This window comes from Gymnogyps californianus, chromosome 3 (genome assembly GCF_018139145.2).
Source record: "Gymnogyps californianus isolate 813 chromosome 3, ASM1813914v2, whole genome shotgun sequence".
Classification (NCBI taxonomy): Eukaryota; Metazoa; Chordata; class Aves; order Accipitriformes; family Cathartidae; genus Gymnogyps; species Gymnogyps californianus.
Window position 1 is genome coordinate 107,409,944 of NC_059473.1, and position 14,400 is coordinate 107,424,343.

The following is a 14,400-nucleotide window of genomic DNA, read 5'->3' on the forward strand; positions in this document are numbered from 1 at the left end:
CAAGTTGATTTCCAAAGCTGCTGAGGAAAGTAGCTGAGATTTTATTCTGTTTAAATAAATCTTTGCATTCGTTCCAGAACTAAGAAAAATTAAAACACTACCCAAGTGGCCATAAAAGAAATATAACCACTATGATTAGAACAAAATGTAAGCTTTTCAAAATTATTTTAATGACATCTGATCATTGTTTCAGAAAGACTTTCAGGAAAGAACTACTTTCTTATTTTAGAGGGGGAGGGTTAAAGTGGCATTAAAATCTGGTCAGTGAAGCACCAAATGGACAACAATAATGAGTGAATGGCTGTGATACCCAGAAGACAAGAGGGTATTTGGTTTTTACTGGAGATTTAAAAGGTAAAATAGTGTTATAGCTTAATTATGCCTATCCCTCATAACAAAAGAATAAAACAAGCATCAGGCAAGAAAAACAAAAGTAGAAATTATGCAGAACTGTAAACTTGGCCATGCTGAGAGAAAAGGCTCTAAGAGCAGACTCAATTTGAAAGGAATCCCCCTGGGGCTTAAACATACACCAGAAAAAGGATTAATGAAACTTGAAATGCTGGAACTGTAAGAGCACTGCCAAAGTTGCCCTTCAGCTGGGCACAGTAGTCCTGTGGCAAATTTGCATCACATTTTGTTAATTAAAGTTGCTTAGTCAGCAAAGAGGCTAGATGGGTGGGTTTCTCACATGTGCTAATGAGCTTTGACCTGTATCATCCCTGAACAGGGAAAGAGGTTTGACTCTTGCTCAATGATGCAACAACTGTTCAAAAATCTCTCGTTTATTCTTTGGCGGGTGAGGAAGCACTGCAGCACATTACACGATTTACAGGTGGCCCTAGCACTAAGTTATGGGGAAGGAGTGTGTGCTTAATGGGGCACCACTGAGTGCCCCACGAGCTGGGGGCTGGCTACTGCAAAGTTTATCAGCCTCTCTCCCATCCTGTGACTGCACACAACAGGACAGATGACCCGAAGACCAGTGGATTTACTGGTCAGTTGAACAGGGCATGTATTGTGAAGGGGAAAACAGGCTGAGACTTCCCTGTGTATAAATAGGTAAGGGGTATCTCTAGCTACATACCTCTGATTAGTGCTCTTAGGCAGCTCAAAATTTCAAGTGATCTATTTAGTGACCAATCCCAGCTCACTCAGGCACTTAAATGAAGCGCAGTTTCTCTAGGCACTTGTATAGACAGCAGAGAGAAAAAGGTACTTCAAGAGGAAAATTTGTCCCACCTGAAATCTAAAAAGCCATCCAGGCATCTCTGCTTTTTTATGGGCTATGTCTGGAATGAGGACAAACAGGCTTATAACCAGAGAGCTTCTGCTAAGTGCCTGAAATGAAGGAGATGTCACATTGCAAGCACCTGTACAAATTACTGTCTGCTGTCATTTGTCAGGGCAGCTCAGCAAAATGATTTTTCTTGTTTATATTGTGTAGTCTGCTTTTTCTAATATGAATTTCATATTATTTTCTCCTTGACTTTCCCAAGGTAAGTAAACCTCTTAAGTCCTTTTAGATTAGCTCTCTGTTAGGAGTCTTCCAGTTTAATAGACTGTACATCTGATTAAAATGCTATTCCATCCTTCTTCCAGCTCGTAATGAAAAGAGCTGGTAGAACTACCCACAGTCAAGGGGCCTAACTCTTTCAACAACCAGGCTCTGCATTTAGTCACTTCTGACTTCTGCCAAATTTTAACTGATCTGACTGAAATCTTTCATGGTAGGTATCTGGATAGGCTCAGTTTTTTTCCAAACGTCATAGGAAAAAAATTTCCATTTCTCAGAATATATTTGTATGCCATTGTTTAGTCCATATATCTTGTTTTGTCCATACTGAGGGGAAAAAAAAAGCCTCAATAATTCAGTGAATATCTAGTTGTTCGCGAATTGGAGCAAGACTTGACATTTCACGGGGTATTGCTCTGAGTTTAGAGATGCATTCTGCTGTCCTCATGAAAACAAATGTAGAATTGGCAGAGTTATAAGCTTCTGACAGACTGTCACTTGGACATGCTCAGTAGATGCGAGTTAGAGTTCAGTTGCCAGACCCTCCATGTACTTTGTGTGTACGACAACTGGGCGTGCCTTCTCTGCCATCAGCCCCTTTCAGGGCTGCAGGGCCCGGAGCAGAAAGCTGCTTGCTGGAAGCAACACCAGTAAGACTGCCTGTCCTGTTCTGCCAGTGCTCAGGAGAAGCTACTTGAGGGCCAGCTACCTCAAATGCTGAGGACTGAGAAGCGCAGAAGTAAGCAGAAAGACCAAACAGGAGCCACGGGGACAGAGAATGGAAGAGGGCCAGCACAGATGCAGTAGGAGAGGAGGAGGGTGGGAAGAGAAAGGTGTTGAAAAGCGATTTAGAAAGACCCTTTTCCCTCGAGCTTATGGGTCAACACAAAACTCCTAAGTAAAAATATCCTTTGTACTGCATGATCCACCTCACAGGTTTTAGTTTAATATTTTCTTCTTTATGTATATTATTATTACACTTAATTGCCATGTTTCTCTCCTTGTCTTCTTGGAAATGTCAGCATATTTGCATGTCTGTCATCTTTCAATAATGTCACCATGATGATGCTTATCATTGTCAGCTGTAATTACTGTTAAATGCAGTGAGTTTCATTAGTTCTTCTATACTCTTAACATTGTATGACTTTCTCCTGCTGAATTGCAACGTAGAGCTTGTAGGAAAAAAATAAGAGGTGTGAAGCAGCAAAATAAATCAATGGCAGGGAGGGGACAGGCAGATTAAAAACAAACAAACAAACACACTGAACAACTTTAAAAAACCTACAAGGGAAAAAGTGAAACAATGAGAATTAAGAGTGAATTAATTTTGACTCAAATGTGGCACTCTGTCATCTTACTGTAGCAACAAATAAAACAAAGGACAAGAGTTGACTTGACAGGAGACCTGGCTAGAAATAGATGCAATCAAATAATTTAATGAGTTGCATATTAAAAGCTTCTTAAAAATCTGGAGTTTGACAGTATTTACATTTCATAAATAGATAAATGGAAGAACAAGAAAAATTTTCTCTCTGCAAAGTTTTTACCAATTGCAATGTTATCTTCAACATAGCATAGGAACAGCTTTCAAAAGTGCTTTTTAACCTTTGGTTCCCTACAGATACAATTGCTGGACACAAATTCCTCCTAAACATGGCATTTTGGAAGTTTACAGCATCCTGAGAATTCATCTAGCAGTTTAGACTCTTTGTGTTTTAAAGGATGCTCGCAATTGGCTTAACTGCGAGCCGCTGAGTCTGCTCATAACCAAAAGAGAAGAGTACCAGAGATGGAAAAGCAGATGAATACCTGTTGAGAACTACAAGGGCATTGCCAGGGCGTGCAGAGATGCAGTTAGAAAAGCAAAAACTCAGCTCGAATTGAAATTGGCCAGAGATGTCAAAAACTACAAGAAAGGGTTCTTCAGGTACATAAACGACAAGCAGAAACAGAAGGAAAATACTGGCCCGCTGTTAAACAGGAGAGGTGAATTAGTCACCAACAATGCTGAAAAGGCAGAGGTTCTCAACACTTTCTTCACCTCTGTCTTTACCAGCACTGTTGGGCCCCAGGCCTTGGGAACAAAAATCCAGGTTGATGCAAACACAGACCCACTGTCAGTGAAGGAAGAGTAGGTAAGTGAACTACTATAGGAGCTTGACCCATACAAACTGATGGGCCCTGACAATATCCACCCGAGGGTGTTAAGAGAGCTGGCTGACGTTGCGAGGCCGCTCTCCATAATCTTTGAGAAGTTGTGGAGATCGGAGGACATCCCAGAAGACTGGAAGAAGGCTGATGTCACCCCCATCTACAAGAAGGGCTTAAAGGAGGATTCAGGAAATTATAGGCCCATCAGTCTTACTTCAGTCCCTGCGAAAGTTATGGAATGAATCCTCCTGGGGGCTATCACAAGTCAAATGAAGCACATGACTGGGAAAAGCCAGCACGGATTCACCAAGGGCAAATTGTGCTTGACAAACCTGATCGCCTTCTATGACAAAGTAACCTGCTTGGTTGATGTGGGGCGAGCGGTGGACTTTGTCTACCTGGATTTCTCCAAGGCTTTCAGTATTGTTTCCCACAGCCTCCTCCTGGAGAAACTGATGTGTCAGGGTCTAGACAAGTGGTCTGTGCAGTAGGTGGGGAACTGGCTGACAGGCCGCACCCAGAGGGTGGTGGTAAATAGCTCCTTTTCAAACTGGCAACCTGTCACAAGTGGGGTCCCCCAGGGATCGATATTGGGCCCAACGCTGTTTAATATCTTCATGAGTGATCTGGATGAAGTGCACCCTGATGAAGTTTGCCGATGATACCAAACTGAGTGGGGAAGTGGGCACTTCAGAAGGGAAGAGTCACCCTGAAGGAAGACCTGGATAGGCTGGAAGAGTGGGCTAACAAGAACCTTATGAAGTTCAACAAAGACAAATGTAAGGTCTTGCACCTGGGAAAACATAATTCAGGAGTGCAGCACAGGCTGGGATCTACCCAGCTGGGGAGCAGCTCTGTGGAAGGGGACTTGGGGGTCCCGGGGGACAACAAGCTCAATATGAGTCAACGATGTGCTGCTGTGGCAAAGAAAGCCAACAGGATGCTGGGTTGCATCAACAAGGGCATCACCAGCAGAGATAAAGAAGTCATTATTCCACTCTACTCAGCGCTTGTCAGGCCACACCTGGAATACTGTGTTCAGTTTTGGTCCCCGCTATGCAAAAAAGATGTGGACAGGCTGGAGAGGGTCCAGAGAAGGGCCACAAAGGTGATCAAAGGACTGGGAAGCCTGCCGTATGAGGAAAGGCTGAGAGAACTGGGTTTGTTCAGCCTTGAGAAAAGAAGGCTTAGGGGAGACCTTATCACCATGTTCCAGTATTTAAAGGGTGGCTACAAAGAAGATGGAGACTCCCTTTTTACAAGGAGTCACATGGAAAAGATGAGGGCTAATGGGTACAAGTTAATCCTGGGGACATTCTGATTGGACACAAGAGGAAGACTTTTCACAATGAGAACAATCAGCCATTGGAATAATCTCCCCAGGGAAGTGGTGGATTCCCCAACATTGGACACTTTTAAGATTCAGCTGGACAGGGTGCTGGGCCATCTTGTCTAGACTCAGCTTTTCCCAAGAAAAGTTGGACCAGATGATCCTTGAGGTTCCTTCCAACCTGGTATTCTATGATTCTATTAATTATTTTTTTGTTGTTTTTACACAAGGTATTTTATCATGACCATCTCATTTTTGCACTGTGGTTCACAGCACCGAACCACAGTATTAGTATGCACCTTCTGATATCTTTATTTTAGATTAGTCCATAGTGAATGTTGCATCATCTCTCTCTCTCTCTCTCTCTCTCTCTGTGTATATGGAAACTCAGATCTGATATAACTTACATTATATTTTCAGTTGGTTAATAAAGATTCTAAGTTTTCCTCTCTGCATTTATTTGCAAATATCAGAAAACTTTTTTTAAAATTCAGATTTTATTTCAAATAAGCTTCCTATCCTGCCAAAAAGCTGACACCTGCTAGGAACCAATTACCTCCATCTAAATTCTGGGCACTTTGATTTCTCCATGAACTGAAAGGAGTTGCTGGCATTTAGTATCTCAGACAACTTAGCGTAATGTAGGTCCTGCTGTCTTATCTGTAGGCTTCACACAACACTGCGTCAACACAAAGGCTATTTCAGGACCAAGACTCGGCAGGACTGATTTTGCTCAAATAACAGAGGTTGCAAGCCTACATACAAAACCTAAAAATCAGAATAATCTGAGGCCTTCTCATGCCCTTTGTAACCATACAGCTCATTTTTAAAAGACCCATTCACTGAACTAATGCTAAGTATTTTTATGTTTTTAAATGCCGAAGCTGAGAAACGCTGATGCTAAGAGAGGATGTGACTTCAGGCAAACAAAGATTGAAAGTTCTACAATAATTTAGGAGCAAATTTGCAGCCACTAGCACATGTTTGCAGATACAAAGCATCTGGATTATAGAGCTACTGCCCCTTTGGCGTTCTGCGTGTGAACACCCACCCCAGATAAACCCTGAGGTGAGATGCTGTTCTATGGACACAGGCTCAAGCTACAACCCTGAGCACCAGGAGGTTTGACCGTAGGTGGCACCTGCAAACCTTCCTTTCTGGAGCTGAGGTTGATGACACAGGTTTTTTAGACAATATCTATTTCTAGCAAAGCATATTTCATGAGAAAAAGGATCTGCACATGAAAATCTGCATCTCCATCCTTCTTTCCTCACATTTGTCAACTCCTGAATGCTTTGAGTGTTTGGGAGCTCAGAGGTTCTCTGAGGATCTGCGTGAGTGTTGGTATCTGCCTGCTTCTAGCAAGCAGCTGCAGAGGGCAGCTCCTGTCTTGAGTTTTTATCTTTTTATCTTTTCATCTTTTGCTATTCTGCCTGTTCCCAGGCTGTCCTGGTTTCGGCTGGGATAGAGTTAATTTTCTTCCTAGTAGCTGGTACAGTGCTGTGTTTTGGATTTAGTGTGAGAATAATGTTGATAACACACTGATGTTTTAGTTGTTTCTAAGTAGCGCTTATCTTAAGTTCAGGATTTTTCAGTCTCCCATGCTCTGCCAGCAAGCAGGTGTGCAAGAAGCTGGGAGGGAGCATAGCCAGGACAGCTGACCCAAACTAGCCAAAGGGGTATTCCATACCATGGAATGTCATGCTCAGTATGTAAACTGGGGGGGTTGGCTGGGAGGGGTGGATCGCTGCTGGGGCATCTGTCAGCAGGTGGTGAGCAATTGCATTGTGCACCACTTGTCTTTTCTTGGGTTTTATTTCTCTCTCTTTTTGTTATATTCCTTTTCATTACAATTATTATTATTATTATTATTATTGTTATTATTATATTTTATTTTGGTTACTAAACTGTTCTTATCTCAACTCATGAGTTTTACTTTTTTTCCAGTTCTTCTCCCCATCCCACTGGGAGGGGGGAGGAGTGAGCAAGCGGTTGCGTGGTGCTTAGTTGCTGGCTGGGGTTAAACCATGACACAAGCTTAGCAATGCAGCTGTGCAGCTCAGAGAGCTGTGACCAGCCTAGAATTTTTGGAGGAAACAACACTGGCAGTGCTCCTTCGTGCACGTGAGGCGATGGCTGAACTGAGTGCACTGCTATTCCCTTCCTGCAGGCTTTCTGACAGCCTTACCATTAACTAAGCCTTCCTATGCATACAGTGGATAGCCCATAACTGTCGTATGTAAACATTTCCCATAACCACCTCACAATTTCTACATACATTCCTTCAGAAGGGAAAAGACACTGGATGATGTCCATTACTTCTTCCCAGCACATCTAGACATTTTGCAAACACAGTGGCATGCCCTTGCTGCTCAAATACAAATCCTATTCTATAAACTTGTTTATGGATCTTGGGGTCCCACTGTCCTCAGGGAGGATACAGGTACACTAAAGAAAAATTCCCTTCCTCCACATTTTCATCTCTATTTAGCATTAGCTTATAAATGGGGAAAAAACTTATAATTTGATCATCTCTTGTATATTATATCTCTACTAGCATATGTTTTTGTACTGGTTTTGGCTGGGATAGAGTTAGTTTCTTCATAGTAGTTGGTATGGGGCTGTGTTTTGCATTTGTGCTGGAAACAGTGTTGATAATACAGGGATGTTTTTGGTATTGCTGAGCAGTGCTTACACAGCACCAAGGCCTTTTCTGTTTCTCATGCTGCCCCACCAGCGAGCAGGCTGGGGGTGCACAGCCGGGACAGCTGACCCTAACTGACCCAAAGGGATATCCCATACCATATGAAGTCATGCTCAGCATTAAAAGCTGGGGGAAGATGGAGGAAGGGGAGACATTCAGAGTGATGGTGTTTGTCTTCCCAAGTAACCGTTACGCGTGATGGAGCCCTGCTTTCCTGGAGATGGCTGAACACCTGCCTGACGATGGGAAGTAGTGAATGAATTCCTTGCTTTGCTTTGCTTGCGTGTGTGGCTTTTGCTTTACTTATTAAACTGTCTTTGTCTCGACCCATGAGTTTTCTCACTTTTACCCTCCGATTCTCTCCTCCATCTTGCTGGGAGTGAGTGAGCGAGTGGCTGTGTGGGGCTGAGCTCCCTGCTGGGGTTAAACCATAATAGTTTTCCATAGTAAAGGGAATTTAAAAGCTACATTACTGTGTTTGAAATGGGTGAACACTGGTTTAAATAAAAGTGGGCAGGAGATGGGAGCAAGAATATTGTTTTAGATCTGAAAAGGCGTTTCCGCATGTAATTTCCACTGAAGTCAGCACAAGCACATTTCCCCTTCTGTGCTAAGGAGCAGGGTTGCTAAATCCAAGTATATTCTGAGAAAGTCTCCACTGATCACAGTATTAGAAATGATGCCGTCCCAAAAAATCTTCTTAAATCAAACATGAGGATGTAAGGGCCTGTTCAAGAACCAAACTGGAAAGCTACAGTATAATAACCAATTTACATTTCCTTATAACCTATTTCATGTACCTATCTACTGAATCCATGCTTACATGCCTTCCAATTCATTTTCACATTGCTGACAGGTCACCTAATTTCACACTGGCCTCTCCTGCTAGCACAGGCTCCTTTTTGAAGCATAGCACTCTTAATCCTATGCTTCAAGTCCCTCCTGATAACCCTCTGTTGCCATTTTTTCCTATGCAAACTCCTTGAGAAAATAAAACTATTCATAGGAATTTCTGCAGACAGGCATGGCAAACTTTAAAAAAACAGAAACCTTTGTTGGTGCCTTTGTTCATAGGGTAGGATTCAAAATGTACTGAAATTTGTGACTTTTTCCATCAACTACTTATTTCTGCTTCAGAAGCATGTATGTACAAATATGCGTATATTTAAATTCCAGACTACGTGATACCAGTTGGAGCAGGTTTTTAACTAAGTACTAATTTACCAGCCCTTGTGAATCATCTCCAGGGTCCATTGATATCAGTGGAATGATACCATGTGTACAAGGTGCAACAGCAACTCTAAGAAATGTTTGCCTCAAAAACTCAATACATATATATATACTTTTTTTTTAAATTAATTGAACAGTTGATATCATTTTCAAAAGCCAGTCTGCTGTTTCAGTTTCCAGAGTATTACAGCCGCTTGGATAATACCATATTAACAGCTATCTACAAATGGCAGAATATAAAAATCTCAAATAACAGATTAAGGACAACTACACATGCAATTAATATATATGCTCAAAGAAGTCTGCTGATAGAAAAATACTTGTACTGGGGAAGAAAAATCACCTATTAGGAGAGAAGCGAGCTATACTGGCAAAGATGAAGACTTTTAACTACTACTTCCCTAGGAGCTTTTACTGACTCAATTAATGGTCATAGCCCTGCTTTCTTCCCACGCATGCTGAACACAGCTATACCTGCAAAAGACTGTACATAAGCCTGGTCTCAGTGTGTAACTGTCATAGCATTGCTTCTCTTCAGAAGGTGGCATTTGAGATTTACAGCCATAGCTGTATAGCAAAATGTTGTTAGAGGTATAAGATGAGACCACAGCCTATTAAAATGGATACACTAAAAGTGAGGGAATATTTCATCCTTAGGTAAGGAAATGCATAGTCTGTAATTTAGGTGGGACTGAACTCCAGATTAGGACACCTAGGTTTAAGTGTCTGCATGTGAACTATTTGTCAAAGCTGCCACGGAGCTCTGGAGCACTGGGGCCCATTCATTTAACAAGGCTAGCACCCTTCCAGATCCCCTGTGAAGCACGTTCAGCTCTCAGCTGTCATCATCAAAGAATGGGAGTGTCTCACAAACCTTCAGTAATTTTTGCCAGCCCAGTATGGCCATCTTGCATGCCCTATGAACACTTCAAATGGCATAAAGTACCTATTTCTAGGCAGGGGAATCCCACTCCCCATTGACGCACTCAGTGACGTTTAGGGTACAACTCTGATTAAAGGCAGATGTCTACTTCACCGAGTGAAGTGAACAGCTCTCCAGGATCCACTGACTCCATTCACTGGAAGAGGAGTAAATGCATCTTGTTCACCTACAAGCAGATTCTTAAAGTAGGTGAATTGTTCTGAAGTTCAATCCTATGTGCAGAGTTTGATTCAGTTGTCCATAACCAGGCATGAAATGCCATTTGAGAAGATATATCATCAAGGCTGATAAATGTGACACTGGACCTACCTTTCTGAGCAACAGCTGGAGGCCACGTAAATTATCCTAAGGCATGTAAAATGACTCCAAGTGCTTTTCTTTGTGTGAGCAAATAAACTAAGACCTTTTAACAGCATCTTAAGAATTCTACAAGAATTAATCATATTTTTAAAATAATATGGCTTGTTATTAATATTGCCATAGCTTATGGAAGCTTCAAGAAATTGTTAAACTTTCTCACAACAACTCAGAATATCGGCGCTTTGTTACATCAAGACAATTAAGTAACATCAGTCTACTTCAGTCAGTCTTTTTAAACAACCTTTCATCTTCTGGTGTTCTCCTCTAACAATGGACCTTTTTGCCCCAAAACTGGTATTATAAGGTAAGACTTTTACATGTCTCAGTTTCTACTTAAGATAATGGTACTCAAGAAAGCACATGGCTGCTATGTGGATAAATGTCATATTTAGGTTTTTCCATTGCAAAAAAAAATAATTTAAATTTTATTCTATTTTTTTAATGAAAACTCCTATTAAAAAAAAATCTCTAGGTACCATTTGCCCCTTAATTTTGAAGAACAGTTAAATTTAGTATCAGTACATTCCTTTTAGAAGTTAGTTATTCTTGTTACAAGAATTTTCTCCTTGAAAATGTAAATACTACGTAAATACTCCTTGAAAGCAATCTCTCAGTAATTATATTGTATCTTTCAACTAAAGGTAAAATAATTTCAAAATTTTAATGACAGATTTCTATGAGTTAAATAAATGTTACACCATTATGAAGAAAGCTAAACTGAAACATGAACACTAATTCTGATATTTTACTGAAAGTCAAAAACTTAAATCCACATGTGGACATCTTCACAAATGGTCAGGGCTTTTGCATCTGTCACTCCCTAAAGCCTATGGGAGCTGCAGGCTGTGTAATACATTTGACCACTTAGGTAGCACCTCAGGTCATGGACCAGAATCCCTTCATGGTAGGTACCATACAAACGCTGAGTAGAAAAACAGCTCTGAACCTAAACAACAAAGGAACTATGTGCACGAAGTCTGGAGAGGTTGGAGTAAGGGTAAGGCTTTTGAGTTAAGCTATAAAGGATTGTCAAAGAAATAATCAAAGGAAATAGTTACAGGCAAGGGAGGAAGAAGAAGTACACTTTTCACCTCTATATCTAGAACTGACTACAAAACAGGATCAGGTTGGTTAGTTAACTAAAAGGTACAGAAGTTCAACTGAGGTCTGCCTGGAGAAGGGTGACAAATTAGGCACATCGGCTTGACATATTTGAAGTAATAGAGTTTTATGTTAGTGATTATATAATAAGAAATTTGGTCTGGCATTATAGTCATGTTCAGGCTGAGATTCCCACCCAAAGCTCCAAGAACACCCTTACTTCCTCATAACCTAATATCTAAAATGGCAGCAACATTTATCCCTAATAGACTGGCCACTTTCTCTTCCTTAATCTCTTAAAAGCTATGAAAAATGTCATCATTGAAGTTCTCTTGTTTTTGCTAAGTTTTGCTAACTTTTGCTAAGTTGGGTTTTGCATTTCTTTTGTCAAATATTTGTATTCCATTAGTTTTAATTCATCTGCTGTATTCTACATTTATTGTTTTTAGCAACCATTTTCATTACCAAATGAATAAAAGAAGTACTTCGTTTTTATGGAACTGGTTCCTTAAATTCTTTAGGTCCATGCTCTGATGTTTGGGAGTCAACAATGTGTTCGACATTTCTGAAAATCAGGAGGATTCAGATGTGTCAAAGTCTATCCTAAGGTAATTTTTCCAGAGTCACTCAATAAAGCAGTAGCAGATTTACAGTTATTGTCATGCACACTTTTTTGCCTAAAATTTTCTGTGTATTATGGATTCAGATTCAGGTCTCTATCTGCAAGGACTTGCATCAAAAAAATCGCATGTCTTGATTTCCAGTTATCTACAAATATATATAGGAAGATTATTTTTCAAAGTAATAATGAAATTCAAAAGGAACAGAGAAATGCCATTACAAAAAGCTGTATTTCAAATCTTGCTAATCTAAGTCAAATAATAAGCGTAAGTGAAAAATATAAGCCATAGTTACTCACCTACGATGAGTAAGAAAACTACCACTGACGTGTCCTGAGCCATCACATCCTGGGGTTGGACATGACATTCCTTCCGTCTTCACTGACTTCCAAGAGAACTGTGAGCCATTTAGGTACCCATCCTTTTGCCTTTTGGCAGCTAGAGGACACCCTGACGCACTGCGATGGGATGCATATTTTCCAGTTATATGACCCTGACCATCACAACCAGGAACTGGACATCTGGATAGCAGATAGATGAGATAAACTTTATTGTCTTGCCATCATATACCTGGTAGCCTCTACAACAAAGTCAAAATAAACCCGACATGAAAAGAAAAGAACAATCACGCACTGTGGTCTTAAAAATAGTCACGATACCCTTTACTGGGTAAAATTACAAGCAGAACTTTGCTAATATGAAAAAAAATATGTTCTATAAACTGTAAGGAGGCTAGCCAGTAGATGAAGTCACAGCTATTGATATTGTGCAACTGCAACAGAAGGACTGAGATATATATTTGAATTGCAGGTGTTCATTACAGTAAATATCACAATGGAATTGAAATTTTGGCTACTGAGCTCCACTCAGCAGGGAAATTGCCCATAAAAACTCTATAAGCATAAAATCCTACTTAGTATAATCCTTGGTACATTTTATTTATGTGTATGGAATCTAAAGAACACTTGTCTGAAGTCATGAAAATGTTAGGTATAAACAGTTAGGTATGAAGTGATCATAGCACCTCATCAGAAATGCTGAGCACCTTTAACCACTCTCTTAATAGGAGAGATTATAACAATGTGCTACAGCCTAGAGAGATCAATGAAGGCAGCTCCATATTCATCTGATGGTTTTCCTTACTTGGGAATTCCCCCATACATTTGCCCTGCATACTTCTAAAAAACAAATAACTGGTGTTAGAAGGAACAGGTTAGAATCTACAAAGTGAAATGTTTAAAGAAAATAATGTTTTGTCAGTATGCTGCTACATAACATATGTCAAAACAAGGCTGGTTACTTCAGTGTTTGTCCTACACTAAAATATTGCTGCAACTCTTCATTGAGGATCCAGTCCTGAATGGTCTAAGCAGTCACTAAATCCACCGAGTTCAGCGGCCACTGATATCAGAACACCTTGCAAGAAGAAACTAAGACCTATAGGTAGGCATTTGTTCCCCTTGCAAACTGCATAAACAATCAGATTTGTTGCAGCAATCTCATATAAATACCCAATTCTCTATTCCTGTAACTAATTTATTTAGCATGTATGGTTTGTCTATAGTATGCAAACACGTTTAAGTGGTTTTTAGGAGATAAAGATCTAGGTAATTTTTTAATTTCATGTGAAACACATATTTAAAACTGTTTCTAAATTATAGAAGATTGTATCCTTGGCTGAATATTGTATCCTTTGCTGAATAAATCAGCACAGATCCTTGATTTGCAGTTAACTCACAGAAATGAATGTGGCCATCTGCTCTTGGATAACTATCACACAATAACATTCATGCCTTAATAAAAAGCTGAAGATATATTTGACCTTATAAAACACATGAAGGCCCTTTGACAATATTTGTTCTCACCTAATTGGCTCTTGGTCTTCTTTGTCTTCCTTGCTTTGTGCTATCCTGATTCCACTTTTCTTTGCTCGCGGACAGCCTGAAAGACTGAGTGAAAGAAAACATTTTAAAATGCAGTTTCTCATTCTTGAGTACAGTTTACAAGGGATACACTTTCTATCTGAAAAACTGGCAGAATAGGTAATTCCATCCAGTTTCCAAAATCAAAGCTCAAGTGGTTTAAAGGAGGAGAGCTGCAGCATGCAACCACGAGGGGGAATCCGCGTATCTCAGTTTGTGATGCAGGACAGGACTGCAGGCTCTGTGCAGACCACACGCACAGGCAGTCCCCGAGGAGCCAGGGAAAGCAGCTCTTAAACTCTCTCCCTAATAATCCCTCCAGCTGACTCAGCAGCAGCAGCGACAGCTTTAAAAGGAATAGAAGCCAGTGTTCAGGGCTGAGAGACATTACGTCCTCTGTATGTCTGAGAGGGAGGGAAGAATAGGCTCAAAACCCAGGAGTCTTTGGATCTCTTGGTAGGACTAAAGATTTCTCTAGGGAGCACATTAGAAACGCTATCAAACCTTCTCAATCCTTATGTAA

At 40.5% G+C, this 14,400-nt stretch overlaps 1 protein-coding gene across 4 annotated transcripts in view; it reads right to left on the bottom strand.

Annotated features, from left to right (window-relative positions):
• MYT1L (myelin transcription factor 1 like) overlaps window positions 1-14,400 on the bottom strand; it is a 130,667-nt gene that overhangs the window by 14,231 nt on the left and 102,036 nt on the right. For all 4 annotated transcript variants that reach the window (XM_050893719.1, XM_050893718.1, XM_050893717.1 and 1 more), the window contains exons 15-16: window positions 13,821-13,904; window positions 12,255-12,476 (exon numbers count right to left, since the gene is read on the bottom strand). In XM_050893719.1, coding sequence (XP_050749676.1) covers window positions 12,255-12,476; window positions 13,821-13,904 — 306 coding nt within the window. The remainder of the gene's footprint in view (window positions 1-12,254; window positions 12,477-13,820; window positions 13,905-14,400) is intronic.